Source organism: Bos indicus x Bos taurus, chromosome 28 (assembly GCF_003369695.1).
Source record: "Bos indicus x Bos taurus breed Angus x Brahman F1 hybrid chromosome 28, Bos_hybrid_MaternalHap_v2.0, whole genome shotgun sequence".
Lineage (NCBI taxonomy): Eukaryota > Metazoa > Chordata > Mammalia > Artiodactyla > Bovidae > Bos > Bos indicus x Bos taurus.
The window spans coordinates 10,429,583-10,453,740 of NC_040103.1; the positions used below are offsets into that span (position 1 = coordinate 10,429,583).

At 37.2% G+C, this 24,158-nt stretch overlaps 1 protein-coding gene across 1 annotated transcript in view; it reads left to right on the plus strand.

Moving 5' to 3' along the window:
- Nucleotides 1-24,158, plus strand: part of RYR2 (ryanodine receptor 2) — an 830,352-nt gene that overhangs the window by 709,734 nt on the left and 96,460 nt on the right. The window contains exons 79-81 of the mRNA XM_027531123.1: nucleotides 141-192; nucleotides 11,541-11,594; nucleotides 12,834-12,857. Coding sequence (XP_027386924.1) covers nucleotides 141-192; nucleotides 11,541-11,594; nucleotides 12,834-12,857 — 130 coding nt within the window. The remainder of the gene's footprint in view (nucleotides 1-140; nucleotides 193-11,540; nucleotides 11,595-12,833; nucleotides 12,858-24,158) is intronic.

Sequence of the window (24,158 nt, forward strand, 5' to 3'; positions counted from 1 at the left end):
GAATGATTGCTCTAAGTTTTGTGTTTGTTTCATTAAAAAAAAGACACACTTGTTGAAAGAAGGTTATTTTATATAGTGATGGTAATTTTTTGTGTAACTAACCTACTTAAAAACTGTTGTTTTTTTCTTATTTTTCATAGCAAACTGGAGGAAGATTTTTTATATATGGCTTATGCAGATATTATGGCAAAGGTAAATAAATTCTTGATTTTAATGGTAAAATATAAAAATCTACATATTTCTCAATTAAAATAAACAATTCTTAAATTTTAGAAAACGTAAGTGCATTAATCTCAACTTTTCACTTGTTGCTTGAATATCTGTTCTAACTTTTTTGACAGATAATCATTGTTTCTTCATTTAACATTTTATTTAAGGGAATCTCACTAATTTTCCAAACATTCATTTATTCAACAAATATTCACTGGGCATTAAGATACTGGAGATAATATGGTGAATCAGAGAGAAATAAACACATCCTGTCTTCTTAGATTTCATCATCTGATGGAAAGGGCAAACTTTGAACAAATGATTACCCAAAAGATGCTGACAAGTTTAATGGTAGAGGAGCAATTAGGAGTATATGGAGTAGGTTGCATAGCACTGAGTTTTAAGGAAGTCCTTGACTATTGAATGATGAGTTGACCGTGCAAAAATAGTAGTAGCTAAGTATTTACTGGGTGCTTATTTCATTTAGTCTTAGAACAAGGAGATGAATGAGGCGATGAGTATAAAAAAGGAGTCAGGTTTCTCTGAGGCTTCTGACTTGGGCATCTGAGTTGACAGCAGTACAATATGCTAAGGTGCGGAGCACCAGAATCAATGCAGGCTTAGAGCGAAGAGGCAGGATGGCAAATTAAATTTTCAACATGTTCGTTAAAGATGCCTGTGAGGCACCTAAGTGGAAATGTCCAGTGTGTGGTAAGATAGTCATTTCTGACATTCTGTATCTCATGGAAGCCTTATAAATATAGCTTTGTTGTTGGTCAGCATTAGAAGGAAACTGAAGCCATAGTAGTAGATAATCTTGCTTAGGCAGAAAAGGAAGCATGAGAAGAACAGTCAGCATAGGACCAAGCCTTTAAAGACATGAATGCTTAAGAGATGGCTAGAACAAAAGGACTTCTCCCCAGAAAAATAGGAGAAAATCTTAAGTTTGAGCATACATAGGAACTGTTGAAATGTGTGGTCAACAAGGTCTTACTCTGCTGAGGGACTGAACATAAGGATTGAAGATTCCACAGGATTTATTCCATGGACATCATGTGACCATGATGCAGAGAATTTTCAGGGAACATTGATGTCCAAGTATGTATTGTGGGGAAGTAGAGATTTCCATGTGAGTAGATGTGGCATAAGTCTCTTTATTGAGAAGACCGAGAAGGAGGAGAAAGATACAAGGTGATAAACATCTAGATGGAATTATAAGGTTGAAGGGGGATTATTTTTGCCTGTTTGCCTTTTTTTTTTTTTTTTAATGTTTTAGAAAAATAGATGTTACCATGCTTCTATTCTGGTGGGAAGGATCAAAAGAATAGAGAGGGAATAATTTGTGAAATAAGGCTTTGAACAGGTAGGAGCATGGTGACAGGTTAGAGAGCATAAGGGAAAAGTCATGGCTTCCCACTCACAGTCAGTAATACAGTTACCAGTATATTTATGGAGATATAAAAGCAGATACCTTTAAAGAAAATCATCATGAAATTATATTTATATTATGAGCAGTATATAGTTTATTTTCTATTCTGTTTAAATAAAAAGATCTCTGAGATCATGACTCTCTCAATAGATTTCATGTCCAGTTAATGGTTTGAAAGCCATAGTGTATAAGATGAAAACTATCTCAATGTCCATCATCAGATTAATGGATAAAAAAGATGAATTCCATATATGTGTGTGTGTGTGTGTGTGTGTGTGTGTGTGTGTATACAATAGAATACTACTCAGCCATAGAAGGGAGAAGGCAATGGCACCCCACTCCAGTACTGTTACCTGGAAAATCCCATGGGCAGAGGAGCCTGGTAGGCTGCAGTCCATGGGGTCGCAAAGAGTCGGACACAACTGAGCGACTTCACTTTCACTTTCCACTTTCATGCATTGGAGAAGGAAATGGCAACCCACTCCAGTGTTCTTGCCTAGAGAATCCCAGGGACAGGGGAGCCTGGTGGGCTACAATCCATGGGGTCGCACAGAGTTGGACACGACTGAAGCGATTTAGCAGCAGCAGCAGCAGCCATAGAAAGAATGAAATAATGTCACTTGTAGCAACATGGATAGAATTAGAGATTATCATACTAAGTAAGTCAGAAGGAGAAAGGCAAATACTGTATGATATTGCTTACATATGGAATCTAAAATATGACACAGAAAACTTATCTATAAAACAGAAACAGATTCACAGACATAGTAAACAGACTTGTGGTTTTCAGGAAAGTAGAAGGATGGATTGGGAGTTTGGGATAGTTGTATTAAGTCACTTGAGTCATGTCCAGCTCTTTGCGACCCTATGGACTGTAGCATGCCAGTCCACATGCCTAGGATGCTCCAGGCAAGAATACTGGAGTGGGCTGCCATGCCCTTCTCTAGGGGATCTTCCCCACCCAGGGATCAGATCCTTGCCTCTTACATCTCCTGCGTTGGCAGGCAAGTTCTTTACCACTAGCACCACCTGGGAAGCCGTGTATGTGTAACTGAATCACTTTGCTATACACCAGAAACTAACACAACATTGTAAATCAACTATCCTTCAATAAGATACATTTTTAAAAAACACGATTAAAAGATGAAAGAGGAAAGATATTTCCTTCTATGGAAATTGGTACTGAGTATTGACTAGAAACTAAAATGGAACTCCCAGACAGTGTGGAAAGCCTCATTGATGTCGCTTTGTATAAATTTGGGCAGTACCAGTTTTCCTGGTTGGGTGGCTTTTCCCTAGCAGTTCCCAGAACCAAATGCAGAGTCAGAGAAGGCAAGAAGTTAGGTTCATCAAGAATGGCAGTTTTTACCAGACTGTTGTTGAAGGACAGAGGATCATAGGGGTTTTTTCTGTCATTATGAGACTGGCTGAGGCATTGGATCTTGGATTCTGAGTAAGACAAATAAGGAAATGAGACAAGAGGGAGCTGATAAGTAAGGGGATTGTAAAGTAGTCTGTGGGCTGTTTTCCTTTCAGCTGAAGGAGCAATGAGCAAGTGGTCTGAAAAGGGAAAAGTTCCTGTTTTGAGAGTAATAGATTCCTGATCTTCAAATTCTTCCTTGTGACGGGAGAAGAGTCAGCCCCCACCCCACACTTGTCCTGGTTCCATCCTACACTTAAATCTAATCTCTTTTGAGAAAGGTTCAAATATTGATGCTCACTTTTCTTCAAGCTTTTCCCATCAAAATTAACTAATCTCTTTCCATTTATTGTTTAATGTATCCCCGGAATGCCAAGCTTTCATCACTTCTTCATTCTTCTCTCAATCAGTTATCAAGATGTGTGCCCCTAGAAATTATCTGAACACTGTGCCCGCTATGAGTTACCTGTGTAGAGCACAGTGGGACTTTATCCTGGCTTATTCTGCCCTGGGATTCTATACATTTACAAGAGATTGTAAGAACTCATTAGTTTTTTGACAGCCAGGTTGCATTTTTTCTCTCATTGTGAGCTTGACTTTTCACCTCAATTCCAGGTCATTTATGAATTTCTTTTGAGGTTTATCATACATATCTCTATTTTGACAGTTGATGTAGGCTTTAGTTAACTCATCAGTTCTCTAATTGGAGTTGAACCATTGTCCAAGGCCAAAATAGTTTTAAAGTTCAGTACTTTCATGCAGTGTTAAATATCTCTTTACATTTATGTTACCCACAGACTTGATAAGTGTGCTCTCCCAGTGTCTCCCTAAGTTGCTAGTTTTGGTGATTCACATCAAACTATTTAGTAAGTAGTTTCGGGAGGCTGCCTTTCTTCACTTTGATAGTCAGCATCTCAGGAGTCTGAAAATTTCTCTTGGACTTCATAGTTTCTCAGAATTTACTAGTGGTCATTTTACATTCACGTATGATGATTTTTGACTTGAATCTTGACACTTGAACTCTATGCAAAAGACTTAAGTCATCCTGTCTTCAGTATTGTAGGACTTTATGAAGGCAGCATTCACATCTTAATTGGTTGTTCTAAAATTTCAGTTTTCATTGTTTTTTTTTGTTTTTTTTTTTAATCACTGAAGCCCAGAATTGGGTTAATCAGCACTCTGGATCAATGATACACTCCCATTATTGACTCCTTTTTTATTTAAATTCCTCTCCACCCCTCAGCACTGCATAGTATGTGAGATCTTAGTTCCCTGAATAGGGGTTGAACCCACGCCCCCTGCATTGGAAACACTAGAATACCAGGGAAATTCCCATTATTGGTAGTTACTTAGCAATTTCTAATACTGTAGTAACTACCCATAAACTCCCTACTCACAAGAAAAGCTAGTTCAGTTCAGTTCAGTTGCTCAGTCGTGTCCGACTCTTTGCGACCCCATGAATCACAGCACACCAGGCCTCCCTGTCCATCACCAACTCCCGGAGATCACTCAAACTCACTTCCATCAAGTCGGTGATGCCATCCAGCCATCTCATCCTCTGTCATCCCCTTTTCCTCCTGCCCCCAATCCCTCCCAGCATCAGAGTCTTTTCCAATGAGTTAACTCTTTGCATGAGGTGGCCAAAGTACTGGAGTTTCAGCTTTAGCATCATTCCTTCCAAAGAAAACCCATCTCCTTTAGGATGGACTGGTTGGATCTCCTTGCAATCCAAGGGACTCTCAAGAGTCTTCTCCAACACCACAGTTCAAAAGCATCAATTCTTCGGTGCTCAGCTTTCTTCACAGTCCAATTATCACATCCATACATGACCACTGGAAAAACCAGAGCCTTGACTAGACGGACTTTTGTTGGCAAAAGTAACGTCTCTGCTTTTCAGTATGCTATCTAGGTTGGTCATAACTTTCCTTCCAAGGAGTAAGTGTCTTTTAATTTCATGGCTGCAGTCACCATCTGCAGTGATTTTGGAGCTCCAAAAACTAAAGTCAGCCATTGTTTCCACTGTTTCCCCATCTGTTTCCCATGAAGTGATGGGACCAGATGCCATGATCTTAGTGTTCTGAATGTTGAGCTTTAAGCCAACTTTTTCACTCTCCTCTTTCACTTTCATCAAGAGGCTTTTTAGTTCCTCTTCACTTTCTGCCATAAGGGTGGTGTCATCTGCACATCTGAGATTATTGATACTTCTCTTGGCAATCTTGATTACAGCTAGTGCTTCTTCCAGCCCAGCTTTTCTCATGATATACTCTGCATATAAGTTAAATAAGCAGGGTGACAATATACAGCCTTGACAAACTCCTTTTCCTATTTGGAACCAGTCTGTTGTTCCATGTCCAGTTCTAACTGTTGCTTCCTGACCTGCATATAGGTTTCTCAAGAGGCAGGTCAGGTGGTCTGGTATTCCCATCTCTTTCAGAATTTTCCACAGTTTATTGTGATCCACACAGCCAAAGGCTTTGGCATAGTCAATAAAGCAGAAAGAGATGTTTTTCTAGAACTCTCTTGCTTTTTCCATGATCCAGCAGATGTTGGCAATTTGATCTCTTGTTCCTCTCCCTTTTCTAAAACCAGCTTGAACATCAGGAAGTTCACGGTTCACATATTGCTGAAGCCTGGCTTGGAGAGTTTTGAGCATTACTTTACTAGCATGTGAGATGAGTGCAATTGTGCGGTAGTTTGAGCATTCTTTGGCATTGCCTTTCTTTGGGATTGGAATGAAAACTGACCTTTTCCAGTCCTGTGGCCACTGCTGAGTTTTCCAAATTTGCTGGCATATTGAGTGCAGCACTTTCACAGCATCATCTTTCATGATTTGAAGTAGCTCAACTGGAATTCCATCACCTCCACTAGCTTTGTTTGTAGTGATGTAAGAAAAGCTAAGACCTTTATAATTACCTACCTTAATTAAAATGGTTCTCTCTTTAACCCATACCCTGCCTCCCCATATGAGGAAATCATCATCTTGTATCCCTTGTTCAGGATAACCTCGCTTTCCTTTGGGGGCTTCCATGGTGATTCAGACAGTAAAGAATCTACCTGCAGTGTGGGAGATCCAGGTTTGATCCTTGGAAAGATTCCCTGGAAAGGAAATGACTACCCATTCCAGTATTCTTGCCTGGAGAATTCCATGGACAGAGGAGCTTTACATAGTTTTCATTAGTTATATGAATTTATTACTATATATATTATATATGTGTGCATTGTCAGTCACTCATTTGTGTCTGACTCTTTAAGACCCTATGGACTGTAACCCACCAGGCTGCTCTGTCCATGGGATTCTCCAGGCAAGACTACTGGAGTGAATAGAGATTTCCTCCTCCAGGGGATCTTCCCAACCCAGGGACTGAACCCACATCTCCTGTGTCTCTGGCATTGGCAAGTAGATTCTTTATCCTTGAGCCACCTGAGAAGCCCTATTACGTGTAAACATGCATTTTATATATATGTGTGTACATTATATATATGTGTGTGTGTGTGTGTATATATATATATATATATATATATATAATTATGTACTTTTAAAGATTTTAGTTGTTCTAACTTTTAAAAGCACATGATGCTATGAGTAAAGTTTTGGTACTTAATAGTTACACTGTCGTTTTCTAAGATACACCTATGCTTTCGTGTGGCTGGAGATCATTTGATTTGACTTACATTTCCCTGTGCAACTACGCAATAGCTTATCCATTTACCTTTTTGTTTGTAACCTTTTGTGTTGAATCTTTGTTTTTGCTGATGTGAAAATGGGCTTGAAATGCCTATTTTTATTCATGTCCAAAAGCCATGGGTCATAGGATGTATGAATGTTGAATTTTGAGAAGATGCCCAGCTGTTTTCCAAAGTTACTGCCCCAAATTACATTCCTCCTTGCTACATTTAAAAGAGATTCTGGTGATACGTATCTTCTCCAGTATTTGATATTTTATGTTTTACCAATTTTTGTCAACAAGGTGGATGTGGTATGACATTTCATTGGGGTCTTAGCTTTCATTTCTCTTGGGTAGGTAATTTTCACATTTAAAAATTACTTCTCTTTGGTGGTTAAGTCTGAAGCAAACCCCTGACGAGTAGTTCTGCACTTTCTCTTGTTATTACTACAGTTTCTGCACTAAACCATAACTTAGTATTCCTTGTTCTCCTTCCTTTGGCTGTATGTTTAAAATTCATTTTAAATCTTTGTATTCTTCAGGCCACACTTTATTTTAAACCTTGTGTTAATGTGTTTTGTTTTGTTTTGTTTTAATCTTCCCTACACCCTCTTTCTATCGTATGTATTTGTTCTTGTGAACATCTTAGAAAATTTCCAGTTCATCCACGTTGGTTTGCTGTTGCCCTTTCGTTTTCTCCTCATTGTGATCACTCGTGCTTGATTCTCAGAATGTCTTTTTATATCCCAGCATCCCTTCTAAACTGTCTGAAGCCGTTCTGTCCAAATGGACTGCTTTTACCAGTTTAAACAAGATAACCATGTGGAAGTCTCTAGAATAATAACATCATAAAGTAAACACTCTTTTGAGTTTCTGGCTAACAAAAACTTTGTCTCTTCTTGCTCTTACTAATTTATTGGAAGATACACATTAAGTTATGCCCAGTGTTTCGTTCTTCATTGGTTAAAATTATAAAATGCAAGGGTCACTTTGTTATGAAAGTTCTCTCTTCTACCTCATCCAAATCCATCCAAAATGGATTTCAGTTTGAAATTCAACCTGAAAATTTCTTTTTGCATCCTCTGTCTTCTGAGGAGTGACATAATCAGGAAGGCAAGTGAAAAAGATATGAAATGTCCTTGTTTTGCAGAATGAAATTTCCAGCAGATGGTGGTGGTGAGAAGTACCCCATGTAAACTTTATGCTTATGAATTCTCATTGCTGGTTTTGAGTTTTGCTCTAGATATCTGAATGGTCTGAAGACGTATCTTCTATTTTGGTTCTAATTTTTTTCTTCAAATTCTCTGTGTCATGCTTCTGCCCCATTATGTATGGATTTTATTTACTTTTGTTTCCTTTCTGGCATACAGGATCACTCTTCCTTGCCTAGAAATGATCAGTTTGATCCAGAAAATTGAGTCCTGTATTTCAGGACCATCTAATACAACCTACAGTTTATCTAGCATTATCATATTACGTGGATGCAATTTGCTGTTGAAAAACTTATCTCCTATGCCTGTAAATCTTTCAGTTTCTCTTAAGTACATTAAAAAGTGCTAGACATCTGCTGTAGTTTTCTTGTGGCTCCCATGCCAATCAGTACAAGTTTAGCTTATGGATTTGTTGAATTCTGTAGTTCAAGCTTAATAGATTATTTTTAATTACAAATTTTAACCTTTTTAAAAGCAATCTCACTACATTTTCTTAAAAAAAAAAAAAAAAAACTAAGCGGTTTATGATACTCTTTACAAAGGATTGTTTTGAAATACCTGTCATCTAAGAGTCCCAAATTTCTCTGTATAAGAGCAAACACATCTTTTACTAAATGCCAACTTCTCTAAATGTGTTCTTCAACTCACACCTTATTCATACCCAGTATTTCTGAAGGTAACAAAATACATATAGGAGATGATGTGTTTGAGAGAAGGTACAACTTTATATCCTTAAGAGATGTTTTGTATTCATATTCTCATTTGCTTAAATAGTATTCATATTTGTTCAGTTCAGTTCAGTCACTCAGTTGTGTCTCACTCTTTGTGACCCCATGGACTGCAGCACGCCAGGCCTCCCTGTCCATCACCAACTCCTGGAGTTTACTCAAACTCATGTCCATTGAGTAGGTGATGCCATCCAACTATCTCATCCTCTGTCGTCCCCTTCTCCTCCCACCTTCAGTCTTTCCCAGCACCAGGGTCTTTTCCAATGAATAAGTTCTTCACATCTGGTGTTCAGTACTTCACATCAAAGTATTGAAATTTCAGCCTCAGCATCAGTCCTTCCAATGAACACCCAGGACTGGTCTCCTTTAGGACGAACTAGTTGGATCTCCTTGCAGTCCAAGGGACTCTCAAGAGTCTTCTCCAACACCACAGTTCAAAAACATTAATTCTTTGGTGCTCAGCTTTCTTTATAGTCCAACTCTCACATCCATACATGACTACTGGAAAAACCATAGCTTTGAGTAGACAGATCTTTGTTGGTGAAGTAATGTCTCTGCTTTTTAATATGCTGTCTAGGTTGGTCAAAACTTTTCTTCCAAGGAGCAAGTGTCTTCTAATTTCATGGCTACAATCACTATCTGCAGTGATTTTGTAGCCCCAAAAAAGAAAGTCTGTCACCATTTCCACTGTTTTCCCACCTATTTGCCATGAAGTGATGAGACCAGATGCCATGATCTTCATTTTCTGAATGTTGAGTTTTAAGCCAACTGCTTCACTCTCCTCTTTCACTTTCATCAAGAGGCTCTTTAGTTCTTCTTTGCTTTCTGCCATAAGGGTGGTATCATCTGTATATCGGAGGTTAATGATATTTCTCCCAGCAATCTTGATTTCAGCTGGTGCTTCATCCAGTCCAGCATTTCTCATGATGAACTCTGCATATAAGTTAAATAAGCATGGTGACAGTATTCAACCTTGACATACTCCTTTCCCTATTTGGAACCAGTCTGTGGTTCCATGTCCAGTTCTAACTGTTGCTTCCTGACCTGCATACAGATTTCTCAGGAGGCAGGTTAAGTGTTCTGGTATTCCATCTCTTGAAGAATTTTCCGCAGTTTGTTTTGATCCACACAGTCAAAGGCTTTGGCATAGTCAATAAAGCAGAAATAGATGTTTTTCTGGAACTCTTTTGCTTTTTCCATGAGCCAGCGGATGTTGGCAATTTGATCTCTGGTTCCTCTGCCTTTTCTAAATCCAGCATGAACATCTGGAAGTTCACTGTTCAAGTACTGTTTGAAGCCTGGCTTGGAGAATTTTGAGCATTACTTGCTAGCGTCTGAGACAAGTGCAATTGTGTAGTTTGAGCCTTCTTTGGCATTGCCTTTCTTTGGGATTAGAATGAAAGCTGACCTTTTCCAGTCCTGTGGCCACTGCTGAGTTTTCCAAATTTGCTGGCATATTGAGTGCAGCACTTTCACAGCATCATCTTTTAGGATTTGAAATAGTTCAACTGGAATTCCATCACCTCCCCTAGCTTTGTTCATAGTGATGCTTCCTAAGGCTCATTTGTCTTCTTCACATTCCAGGATGTCCGGCTCTATCATGTCTAATCATGATAACCATATGATTATCTAGGTCGTGAAGATCTTTTTTATATAGTTCTTCTGTGTATTCTTGTCATGTCTTAATAGCTTCTGCTTCTGTTCGGTGCAATACCATTTCTGTCCTTTATTGTGCCTATCTTTGCATGAAAAGTTCCCAAATATCCTAATTATCTTAAAGAGATCTCTAGTGCTTCCCATTCTATTGTTTTCCTCTATTTCTTTGCACTGATCACTGAGGAAAGCTTTCTTATCTCTCCTTGCTATTCTTTGGAACTCTGCATTCAAATGCATATATCTGTCCTTTTTTCCTTGGCCTTTCGCTTCTCTTCTTTTCATAGCTATTTGTCAGTCCTTGTCAGACAACTATTTTACTTTTTTGCATTTGTTTTTCCTGGGGATGGTCTTGATCACTGCCTCCTGTACAGTGTTAGGAACTTCTGTCCATATGTTAAATCATGTGATCCTGTTAGGAATCTTGTTACTGTTTTTATTATTTACACTTTAATTATGAGAAAACAGAGACTCAGAAAGGTAAAGGAACTTGCCCTAGACTAAACAGCTCTTAAATGGCAGCATCAAAATTTGAATTGGGCACTCTGCATCCTCAGGGCATGTTCCTAACCACCGCACAGCTCTTCTTCCTTAGTAACCAGAACTCTCAGCTGTGGGAATTAATTAAGAATATATGCACAGCTCCTTTATTATTTCTGGAAAAATAAAATAATTCAATGGTCAGTTTTATAATTTTTCTGTAAACGAAGGATGTTGGTAGCAGTTGGAATTTTACTTTCCTCCTATAGACCAAATATAACAAAAAATGAATTTATCAAAAAAAATAGATTACAAGATTCACTTTAATTAATAGACAGACACTGCTTTCTGTTAATTTTAATTCGTAGCTATTAAATATGTTTGTATTAACACATTGTAATGGAAGCATAAAAGAGGAGAAAACAGTGATGTTGTCTAAGGTTTGTAACTTGATTTCAACAAGGAAAATGCATGAATAAGTAGTATGTACAGTATGATACAGACCTCATAAGTATCTCTATGATATATATAAAATTGATTTAGTATTTGCACAGTATAGTTTTCTTTTAGTTCACAAATTCATTGATCATGTCATGTAAACTTATTACATATAATGAATATATTCAAATAATATTGATAAAGTAGCACAAGTGATTTATTATTCTGTGCTAATTCATTTATATTTTCTGTCTCAGCATATTCTTATCCTGTTGACCTTTTCTCAATTTTTTTTACATGTATCAGAGTTGTCATGATGAGGAAGATGATGATGGGGAAGAGGAAGTGAAGAGTTTTGAAGTAAGATGGATCTTTCACTTTTGTCTTTTATCTATGTTGAAACATTGTTTCATAGCTTATAACTGACATTTATGTTTCTTGCTTCATGGCTTATTGCAGCTTATTGTGTCAAGGAACTGCATGTCAGAAGCTGGATGGACAAATTTGAGTCCTAACATTTGCTGAAGTTAAGGCCAAGGAACGTAGGCTAGTTAAAGAATTAAATAAAGTCCATATGTTCAGGATGAGTGTTCCTGAGAGCCCTTGGAGATGAGGTTGCTTCACAGTGTTCTCATCTCGGTGAAGGATGGGGTCTGAAATTTCCAGCAGCCATGGGAGAAAAATATTTATGGAAGAGCAACCCAACATCAAGTTTCTAATTAAAGCCTTGGTGTGAATTTTTTTCTGAATCAATGAAGTCCGAAAGATTTGGCCTCTTTCGACTTCTGCCCAATGAGGTCACTCATTCCCTGCACATATGTAAATGGTGGCACGCAGTCTGCTTGCATGAGGCAGGATTGCATCTATTCCTAGAATTATGTTCTATTACATGATTTTCCCTCAAACCTTCTCAGCTTTTAAATTTCCTATACTTTGAAATATTGCTCAATATTCTTTAGCCAAAAAGAAAGCAAATATTATTTCCCCCCTTGGCTTAGGCTGCACTTTTTTTTTTAATATATATATCTAAGAAAGACTAGCTGTTGCTAACTACCACTCTCCTTATTTATTTATTTTTTTTAATTTTCAAAAAAATTAAATGAAATAGAGTAGACCCTTTTTTTGTTTTTTTTCCTGCTTTTAATTTACGTGTCTGTTTTGAGCTGAAAGTTTGGAAATATATTAGTAGCCAGCTGTAAGTCTTTAATTAAAGTGGACCCACAGAAAACGTGTAGGTGAGGAGTAGATACTGAATAGGACTCCTTTCTGGAACAAGTGGAAGAGAGCATCCCTGTGGCATTGCGTCCCTGAAGTCATTGTGCAAAAAAAATGCTAGAACAGGCTAGTTTGAGAATCACCCATGACTATTGCTGGCTGAGAAAAAAATGCCTTAAGATTCATTTCCTAGATAACACTATAATCTTTTCTAATGTATGTGTGTTCTAGTCTCAATAAGATAAGAAACTGAGCTAAATTAGAATGAGCTGTGAGCGGCAAGTCATACTATTTTTCTGAAGTGCACACCATATATACTCTATCGGTTGTCTTCCGAGCAATTGTTTATTGCGATTTTGCTTCTTGTCCTCATCCTTCCTTAAGGTCACAGGATCCCAACGCAGCAAGGTAAAACTATATATATGTGTGTATTTGTCTGGGTCTGAGTTTCAGTTTCTCGTGACATTTACCTTTGTTAGACCCAACATCTTGGATTCTTTTGTTTAAAAAAAAAAAAAGATCTTGCAATCTTTGTACCAAGTTCGTAGCTCCAATGCCATTGGTCTCTTCAGTATCCCTTCCTTGACATAAGTTTATTCTTCTTGCAATTTAAATGACTCATAATTTGAAATTTTATCCTCCATGTTGCATTTGAACTGAGTACTGTGCTGAAATGAAAAAGTCTACCCTTTAGGTGATTAAATTTTAGCTGGTGACTTTTCATTGTAACATTTCATGCCTTATCCCTTTTGAGAGTTTTTGTACTGGTCTCATTTCTAGAAAAGAGATATGATATATGGTACTGCTGGTGGAATTAGACATAATCTTCTTTTCCTTTGTGCTAGAAATACCTTCAACTGGTAATTAGAGAGGATATTCCATGATTTCAGAGTTGACTTAGTATTTCCTTATAGGAAAGAGCTAGATGACCTTTTCTATCTCTGAATATTCTGAAGAGCTAAGTGTGTGGAAAGTTTGCTAAGAGAAAATATTTTAGAATCACAAAAATTTGCCTTTCATTTGAACCCTGTTAAGCTTACATTTTATTTTCATGAGACTGTTTAGTCAGAAAATCGGTCATGCTGCTGCTACTGCTGCTAAGTCGCATCAGTCGTGTCCAACTCTGTGTGACCCCATAGACAGCAGCCCACCAGGCTCCCTCGTCCCTGGGATTCTCCAGGCAAGAACACTGGAGTGGGTTGCCATTTCCTTCTCCAATGCGTGAAAGTGAAAAGTGAAAGTGAAGTCACTCAGTCTTGTCCGACTCTCAGGGACCCCATGGATTGTAGCCTACCAGGCTCCTCTGCCCATGGGATTCTCCAGGCAAGAGTACTGGAGTGGGTTGCCATTGCCTTCTCCGAATATCGGTCATAAACATCCCAAAAAGAAAATGCCTATAATGACTTTAGTTAAAGAAAAAAAAAAAAAAAAAACTTTTCTGAGTGTAGAGTGTCCTTTTTTGCCTTCTATTTTATAAAGTGAACTATTGCTGTTAAAGTGAATTTAGAATGTCATAAAGGATCTATTTTTAAGAAACAAATTATAATGTGTTTTTACTCACTTATATTTGGAGAAATATATTGTTATATCATTTTAAAATTTGACTTCATGCAGATGCTACTAGATTTAGCTCCAATCAAATGGATATAATTTAATGGCATATAATATGCATAAAATTTATAAATTATAATTATCAGGTATAATGGATATAATCCTGATTTGGTGGATTTTTATAGTTTTATCACTGATGATCTCAGATAGAATTCCTGTGACTTCTTGAGGGTTGGAAAATATGAAGGGACCTCTTAACATTCACTGAAGATTTGATTTCATTAGACACCATTGCAGTTCATGCCCCAGAGTATATATTGACATCCATGGAGTGGGGGTGGATAAGGAAGGCTGGGATAAGAAAGTGTTGCTGGTTAAGAAAACCATTTTACTCTGAAGAGGAATGTAGTTTCAGGAAGAACTAAAAGCAAATACAATTTGGTAAATAGGATCAAATTTGCTGACATTAGAAAGGTTCCCTATTCAGGAAAAAAAAGTCTGAAAATAACTGGTAGTGGAATCTTAGCATTTAGAGTGTAGGATTCAGGTCATACTGAGAACAAGAAATCAGGAGACTGTGGAGCCCCACCTGGGAGAATGGGCTACATGCCATGGATTTAGGATGTTGGGAGAGAAGCTCACATAATGGTGAAACCTGGTAATTAATCCCCCCAAAGGAGCTAGAGGCCACCAGATATGACTGTCCCAGCAGAAGAGAGGATTTGTACTGTAATCATTTATGCCTAATATGTGTAACAATCTATTTGTAAAAATATATACTATGTAAGTAAACAGCCTGAACTCTTCCCAAGTTGAAAATAGAGGATCATGGTTTTCAGAGAGTTGACAGAGTCAACAACCTATGAAGATAATTTTGTCTGAAATTGACTCTCTGATACAAATAACACAACTGAAAAAATTTGGCCAGACAACTGAATTACTACTTTCTCTTTATAAATTTAGTAACGTCCTAGACTTTTTACATTGAGATGTCTGGTTGGCTAACATCATTTAGCTATAGTCAGATAGTGGAATTTTTCATCTAAGTTATAATGAATTTGAAAGGTCATTTGGTAGTTTCAGTAATTCTTTAAACAAATTATATTAAATAAATCTGGGAATAACATAGTGTGTGTGATTATTGAATTTTATCCCAATAACTGGCTGATTATTAATATTTGCTGTACTTTCTACTTAAATTCTCTGTCTATAAAGATACTGAGAAGAAGAAAGAAGTAGATTAAAAAGGTAGCATTATAAGGAAAATTTCCATGAGGAATAAAGTTAAATAAAGCTCAAGAAACATGGAAAACAAGGAGTACAGGCTAAAGTGCCTGGTATTAGCCAGCCCTTTTCTTCCGTCACATGTGTTTTACTGATGAGATCCTGTTAAAACTTGCCTGATTTAAGTTGATAATTTAATTCCCAGCTTAATCTGTAATATATGTATATTTACCTACAACTAATTATTAAAAATTTTATTGCATAATTAGTAGTTATATATTTCTTTGACTTCAGGCTACTTTAATATTAAAACTATAAAAGTGAAAATGAAAGTGAGTGAAGTCGCTCAGTCGTGTCCGACTCTTAGCGACCCCATGGACTGCAGCCCACCAGGCTCCTCTGTCCATAGGATTTTCTAAGCAAGAGTCCTGGAGTGGGGTGCCATTGCCTTCTCCAAAAACTATACAAAGGGATAGTTAAATCTGATAAAGAAGCCAGTATTAACTGAAGGAAAGAAATGTTTCAGCAATGACCCAGAGTGTTAATTACTACAGTCCAGAGCTTTTCTGGCCTTTGAATTTTTCATAAGCGAAACACATAATAATAAGAAATAATAATGTTTCAAGTCAAGTAACTTTTCTGAGCATGACGGGTTTTTCTCACCTAGAACAACAAGAAACTTTGGTAACAGAGCAGACCACATTTTTAAATTAAGATTTTTCAAAACATACAGAAACATTGTTCCAATGGTTACTTCTCCTATTACCATTCTTTCAAATCTGAGGGTGCAGCGTTCAGTGATAATTCAATGAAGGCATTTCTGTGGAATGTTAAGTGCTATAATATAGATTTATTAGTTATGGAAAAACCTAAATTAATGACAGTGAAGCTTAAGTAATCTAGAGGAATGGACCATTAACTCGCTTTCTAGACCATCTTTCTCAAGTACAATATTAAGCAAGTTGCATCATCCTTTGGCAAATGCCCAGTTTCTACTTCACAGATGAATTCTCTGGTGAGTCCCTGAGGTCCTATTATTCTGTACTATTGATTAAAGAGAATTCCTTGTGTCTTCAGTGCCAAATATGGCTGTGGCAGAGTTGATATTCTGTAATAAAAATTTAGATTAATCTGTGTTTTCTCCCTGATGGGCCTCAGACATAACTAAAGCGAAATCATACCCACCCAATACTTAGAGCAATACCCAGCTCACATTCCAAAGAATGTATGATTAAATGTGGAGGAATCAATTTAGGTCTAAAATGTCTTAAGGACCGATGTTATATAGCTAAATACCATGATAAAAACACTTTTATTTGGCCCCTCCAATGATTCTAATTTTGAATAGAATTCATTTTGGGGGTAAGGAATTGACTATAAGATGTTCCCTTTCCAATAGCTACTCATAATTTAATCTCTGAAGGGCTTATTTACTCCTGTTTATAAGAGCACAGTAATTTAAATTATAATAGCTTCATGAATCTTAACCAAAGAGAACTATTAACTATTTTAAAAATTGAGATACATCTATGGTTATAAAACATGGAAATAATTATCTCTTTTATTAAGAAAGTTTATACTTCTTTAGTTTCTTCCTCAGAAGCTCTGTGGTATCAACATATGGACTCTAGAGTGTTGAGTTGCTGTCATACTGTTGAACGGTTGAAGGGAAAGGGGGAAGGAATTTTCATGGCCAGTGTTCTCTAATACTCATGCTTATTGTTGCAGTCTGCCAACTCCATTTTTATATACTGAAATTGTTGATCTCAAGTAATACCCTCCCATCTTAGCCAGGTTCTGTAGAAAACAGAGCAAAGAGGTTATTTGCTAGCACTTTGTTGGAGTTGTTACAGTCTTAGGGAAGTAAGGGTGAGGAAAGAGAGAACTGATACTTGGAGGCAGAGAGAACACAGTGATGCATTCTTGAGCTGACTAGTTAACCACAGCAAACCAACAGTATAGCTATTTGCTTGGTTGTGTTAGATGGCCCTGAAGAAGCCATATGCATCATGGAATGGTACTTCCTGGGGAAAAGGGGGCACTTCTGGTCACAGGGTGTTAATTTGTTCATTTATCTCCTGATATTAATTGCTGTTCCAGAAGGCAGACCCCTGGGGAAACCAGAACCAACTTGGGTTCAACCTCTTGAGTGTCCAGGCACTGCTGTCTCTCCATTTCCATCAGTATGTGGTCTCCTTAGACAGTGGTCATGGTGCTAAGAGTTAGCTTTCATAAACGAATAACTGGTACAAACCGTTTCTAGGGCCACTGTACTTCAGAAGCAAGACAAATTGCTAAGACTTAGAGAGAAGGGGGTTTAGGATAGGCTAGAGTACTGGTCCTGATACAAGGGAAATTCCCCCAAAGCACAGTCCTCTAAATTGTATATGTTAATTTATACACACGCATGTGTAGCCCTAAAGAGCATATGATATGTAGACAACACATATTTAAACATCTAATTGTGCAGCTAATTGTGCGTTTGATATGCACAATAATTTGACTTCATGTGCTATTGTTTTTAAAAATAATCCCAGTTGAGACTGACATGTGTACACTGCTATATTTAAAATAGATAACCAACAAGGACCTACTATACAGCACAGGGAACTCTGCTCAATATTCTGTAATAACCTAAATGAAAAAAAGAATTTTAAAAAGAATAGATAATGTATAACTGAATCACTTTGCTGTATACCTGAAACTAACACAACATCATTAATCAACTATGCTCTAATATCACATAAAAGAAAATAATAATAATCGTAATCTCAGTTGAAGCTTATGCTTGACCACGTTATGTACAGGAAATGAGATACAGCAGAATCATTAAGAGCATAGACACTTGAATGGACCACCTGTGTTTGAATCCCAGCTCCACCATATGGATATGTAATCTTAAGTCTCAATTTGCCTATCTATAAAATGGAGCTAATTAAGGCCTCTACTTCATAGGATTGTGATGAGGATTAAATTAATTTATATACATATTCCACTCAGAACATTGCATATCACATAGCAAGCTCTAAGTATTTGCTATTATCATTATATTTAATCAATTTCCCTTCTTTACTAAAATCAAGCCAGAGAAGTCCACAGAGGAAATTTTTCAGCATAGTGAGTGCAGAACCTCATAAGGTAGGAGATCTGGGTTCTCATCTGGATGCTAACCAGATGACCTTCAGCAGGTCATATTTAATTGCCTCAGAGTTTTCATCTTTGGACTGAAAGCTTTGAGCTATTTTCTAAGGGGTAATATCCACCTTTAAAACTGTCTGATTTGCTGGTTTTGCAGAAGTTCTTTTCATTTTTCAGGACAATTTCAAAACTCTTATAGATTTCTAGGTGCATAAATACCAATTAGAAGCATGCAAATTTTGATTATTTTTCTTCTGATCTTTTCTGAAGGAATGAAAAAGAAAAACTCCATTTTTTTTTAGTGTAGGGATTTCACAATAAAAATGATTTATAGGAAATGTCTAGCTTCTGTACATGTATATGTATCTCTATCACTTCCTCGCTTGTTATTTAAAATACCACATAATTATACCTAATGCAGTTAGATAAAGGAAAAAATGTATTGGGAGATGGAAAGCATTTAGGGGTCTTCTAAGAATATGAGTAATCCAGAAGTTCATGCCACAGTGTTGCTAATTTGTTGCAGGTTGTTAGTACTACTGATGCCAAGGTTTCTAGGAGTCAACATAAAACCATATAAATGTAAAAATTTGCTTTATCAATAAAATACAGAGACAATCTTCTTGTTTCAGGAAAAAAAAAAAAAAAGAATACCTGAAGCATTTTTCTTCCGGAGGACCTTCTTGGGAATAACAATGTGTGATATAATGAAAAAGGTCCTTGGTAATTCAGTAAATGTAATTATTTGAGAATTAATACAATAAAGTCCAGGTGTATAGATGCCGTCATGGGATAGTTTAATGTAGAATAAGCACCAGGTGTCTTGAAGAATGGACGGTCTGTGAATCCTCAAGACAGTCTCAAGAAAAATCCTTCTCTCAGCTAAGCAGGGAACACCTGGCAGGGAATTTGAGACTGTGTCAAGTACTTAAAGTGTAGCTAAGAGTTAGTCTGGGGTGGGATTAATAAACATTTGTGAAAACTTAGAATTGTAAATATTAATACTTGAACTACTAGAATTGGGAGAGCTCAAAATCCAAATAATGAGTTGCTGTGATCATTTTATGATACAATTTCTTCTAACTGCTTCTTCTAATTATTCCAACCTTCTGGCACCTTCTCATCTAACCATTCCTTCCTGTGATTAGAGGTCATGTTGTTTAGTTGCCAAGTTGTGTCCAAGTCTTTGCAACCCCATGGACGGCAGCACGCTAGGCTTCCCTGTCCCTCACCACCTCCCCAGATTTGCCCAAGTTCATGTCCATTGAATCAGTGATGCCATCCAACTGTCTTGTCCTCTGTCACCCTCTTCTCCTTCTGCCTTCAGTCTTTCCCAGTATCAGGGTCTTTTCCAATGAGTCAGCTGTTTGCACTTATGGGAGGTCATAAGTCACCTTATTATCCTTTTTCTCTCCTTTGTCAGACTCTCTTAGTAGACTGCATAGGCACTTATTCTCTGTAGTCAAGGCAGTATCCAGTGCTTTTAAGGCTTAAACAAACAAATAGGTAGATGAAGGCTGTTTTAAGTCAACATTGTACTCAGGACAAACTGCATGCCCTCTAATGATAAATCAGCATAACATTGCTAATTTGATAACCTCTGATATTAGAGTTACTCATTCTTTCCTTTCATTTTGTACTTGGTTACTGGAGCTTTTTGTTGCATATTATAAATTTGTCAATAGGATCTTGAATTAGAAAATCATTTTAACTCAGCTGGGTTTATAGCTTTAGCATAGTAGTAAAAGTCGCTCAGTCATGTCCAACTCTTTATGACCCGATGGACTAGACAGTCCATGGAATTCTCCAGGACAAAATACTGGAGTGGGTAGCCTATCCCTTCTACAGGGTATCTTCCCAACCCAGGGATGGAATACAGGCCTCCGGCGTTGTAGGCAGATTCTTTACCAGCTGAGCCACCAGGGAAGCCCAAGAATACTGGAGTGGGTAGCCTATCCCTTCTCCAGCCTGATCTTCCCAACCCAGGAATCCAACCAAGGTCTTCTGCATTGCAGGCAGATTCTTTACCAACTGAGCCCAGCATAGTATTCAGTTTAGTTGCTCAGTCGTGTCTGACTCTTAGTGACCCCATGAACTGCAGCACGCCAGGCTTCCCTGTCCATCACTAGCTCTTGGACTTTACTCAAACTCATGTCCATTGAGTTGGTGATGCCATTCAACCATCTCATCCTCTGTCGTCCCCTTCTCTTGCCTTCAGTCTTTCCCAGCATCAGGGTCTTGCCAAATGAATTAGCTCTTCACATCAGGTGGCCTTCAGCCTCAACATCAGTCCTTCCAGTGAACATTCAGGACTGATTTCCTTTAGGATGGACTAGTGGGATCTCCTTGCAGTCGAAGGGACTCTCGAGTCTTCTCCAACACCACAGTTCAAAAGCATCAATTCTTCGGCACTCAGCTTTCTTCACAGTCCAACTCTCACATCCATACATGACTACTGGAAAAAGCATAGCTTTAAGTAGACAGACCTTTGTTGGTGAAGTAATGTCTCTGCTTTTTAATATGTTGTCTAGGTTGGTCATAACTTCTTCCAAGAAGCAAGCGTCTTTTTATTTCATGGCTGCAGCCACCATCTGCAGTGATTGTGGAGCCCAAAAAGATAAAGTCTGCCACTGTTTCCCCTGTTTCTCTATTTGCCATGAAGTGATGGGACCAGATGCCATGATCTTTGTTTTCTGAACGTTGAGCTTTAAGCCAACTTCTTCACCGTCCTCTTTCACTTTCATCAAGAGGCTCTTTCGTTCTTCTTCACTTTCTGCCATAAGGGTGGTGTCATCTGCATATCTGAGGTTATTGATATTTCTCTTGGCAATCTTGATACCAGCTATGCTTCATCCAGCCCAGCATTTCTCATGATGTACTCTGAATATAAGTTAAATAAGCACAGTGACAATATACAGCCTTGATGTACTCCTTATCCTATTTGGAACCAGTCTGTTGTTCCATGTCCAGTTCTAACTGTTGCTTCCTAACCTACGTACAGATTTCTCAAGAGGCAGGTCAAGTGGTCTGATATTCCCATCTCTTTCAGAATTTTCCACAGTTTATTGTGATTCACACAGCCAAAGGTTTTGGCAGCAATAGATGTTTTTCTGGAACTCTCTTGCTTTTTCAATGATCTAGCAGATATTGGCCATTTGATCTCTGGTTCCTCTGCCTTTTGTAAAACCAGCTTGAACATCTGGAAGTTCACGGTAGTATTAATTAGTTCTAAATATGCCAAATCTAGTGAAAATGATATTCTAAGAAATGCAAGTGTATCTGATACAGAAAGAAGTAAAGCATAAAGTCTGACTTTCAGAGCCTCCCAACACATTATCTGAACTAAATTTTTCTGGTTTAGTGATTTTGTTGTCTCTGATCGTATATTGGTAAATTTTTGGTATTTAAAGTTTATTTTGGGTAAAGACACTTTTTTAAATTAAAGAGAACATTACAAACTTTTAACATCCTATTGAGAACAACTCTGGAAGATTATTGTACCATTTGATAGTTCAGCAACAAAGAGGATGTGTAGTAATGAAAGGTACAGGGAAAAAAATTAAGCTGCTAAATGAATTAAAAACTACAGTTTGAGAATTATTCTTTTTTTGTGTGTGTATAATTCAACTTCATAGACCATGTACTAAAAGGAAACTAAACTTTTCACATGTTACTAACTTAGTAGCTCTTCAGATAAAAGAAAATGTTTGTTAAGTTTTGGATTAATTTAGCATACTAAATGATATCACATTATTCAGTTCCATCATTCATTTATGCATTCTTGAACATCTTTAATGTGCAGGGAGCTACTGGGTATTCAGTGTATGTGTACTGGTTCGTGTTTAATATAAAAAAAACAAGCAGTGATCCTTTTCCTCATGAAGCTTTACTTCTAGAAACCTCCATGTACATTTGGTTTTTTAAAAAGTTAAAACTTAAAAATTTGGGGAACCATCCATTGTTGAGTAAAATTATAATCTTTAAGTGTTTCCCTAGCACTGGGAGTCACCCATATATGAATATGGCTAATCCATAGTTTTGGAAGCTGGAATACAGAACAGAATTAGGTGAATCTCTGGAAATGTGACTGTTATCTATCACTTTTGTTTCTTCGTTAGTCTGAGTTGGCCTGTTTATGTTGTAAACCAAACTATTAGTATTATTTCACTGCCTTTCAGTTTTGTCCTCTTAGTTATTTAATTAAATCTTCTGTATTTTGATGTTTTCTTCTTGAAATACTAAGTCTCAACATCACCTTGTAGATTATGACTACATTTAAGATGCCAAATAAGATGATTTAATATTGACTTGTAACATTACTACATTATGACTTTTTTAGAAAGGGTTCATCTCTTGGAAATTTCTCTCCACGTATAATCAGCTTTCATATTCAGTTTAAGACGAAAACATATGAAAACCTTTTCACTAGTTGCTGAAGAGTTGAAAATGCAACAAAATGCAAGCCAGTAGCATGCATAGGCTATAGAATTGTTGTCCTCAAACTGTGATTTCCATGAAATCAGGAGGGTCCTTCAGAAACAGTGTGAATTTCTTTGCTGTCATCATATTTTCATCTCTATTGTGGGGATAAACTGTTTTCTCCATCAAGAAGCAAGGGACGGTATAATTTATTCTTATCTCAATATTTTTTCTCATATAAAGCAAATTTCTGAAGAATCGAATGGCTTTTTTTTCCTTCAGATCTTTCTCCTTCCTTCCTTCCTCCCTCCCTCCCCTCCATCAAGTGCTAAAGACTTGAGCCACTCTTAGACAAAGTGGAGGATTATTAGCAATTTTATTACAGACTTCAGTTATAGTAGAAGCAAATCATGATGTTGAATACTTCCATTCAATGACTGTGATTTTATCATAGGTCTGAGATATGATCACCCTTGACCTTGAAAAACTCATAATCTTATTTAGAAAAGAGCTGATAATGCTTGGTTGCTTTTGGTGATCAGAACTTTTTGCCTAAGGGAAAATTCAAATTGTGGAGCTGTTCCTGTTTTTTTTTTTTTTCCCTTAACCTTCCTTTGTGACCTTGGAATAATTTAAAGACTGAAACTATAGGTTGAAGGTATAGTGCATGTATAACACCCTTAGGCAGTTCAAATGGAATTTGAAGTGGAAAGGGACAAGGAACCCTACTTTCTATTTTTAAAAAGTAGGATTCCTTGGAGATAGATCTTTTAAAAGTATCTTACTTGGAGAAATGCTATAGTAGATACTTGCTGTTTTCCCCAAGTAAGATACTTTTAAAAGATCTGTCTCCAGTATGCTTAGAAAAGCTAATCTGCAGTAGATATAAAATGGAAGATTTTTTCCACATAGTCCATTATTTTATTGCATGAAAACTTTGTATTTTCCCTTTCAAAGTTTTATTTTTTTATGTCATGATCAAATTTCTAATGAGATTAAATTATACATCCAGAGTTCAGTTCAGTTCAGTTGCTCAGTCATGTCCAACTCTTTGCAACCCCATGGGCTGCAGCACTCCAGACTTCCCTGTCCATCACCAACTCCTGGAGCTTTATATACCCAGAAGCAATCCTCAAAGGACAAAAAAGTACAAAGATAAATAATATTAAAGATGTTCTGAAGAGAGAGCTTCCAATTCAGTCTAACAGAAAAAATTCAAAAGAGTGGTCGATCCCTCTTTATGAAATAGTTTTCCCACTTCTAGATCAGCATATCTTTTTTGCTCAACATTTTTTTTTTCAAATGAGTCTCATCACTTCCCCCAAAGCATTATTTTTGGAATTTATATATTATATGAGAAAAATGAGTAATCTTTGC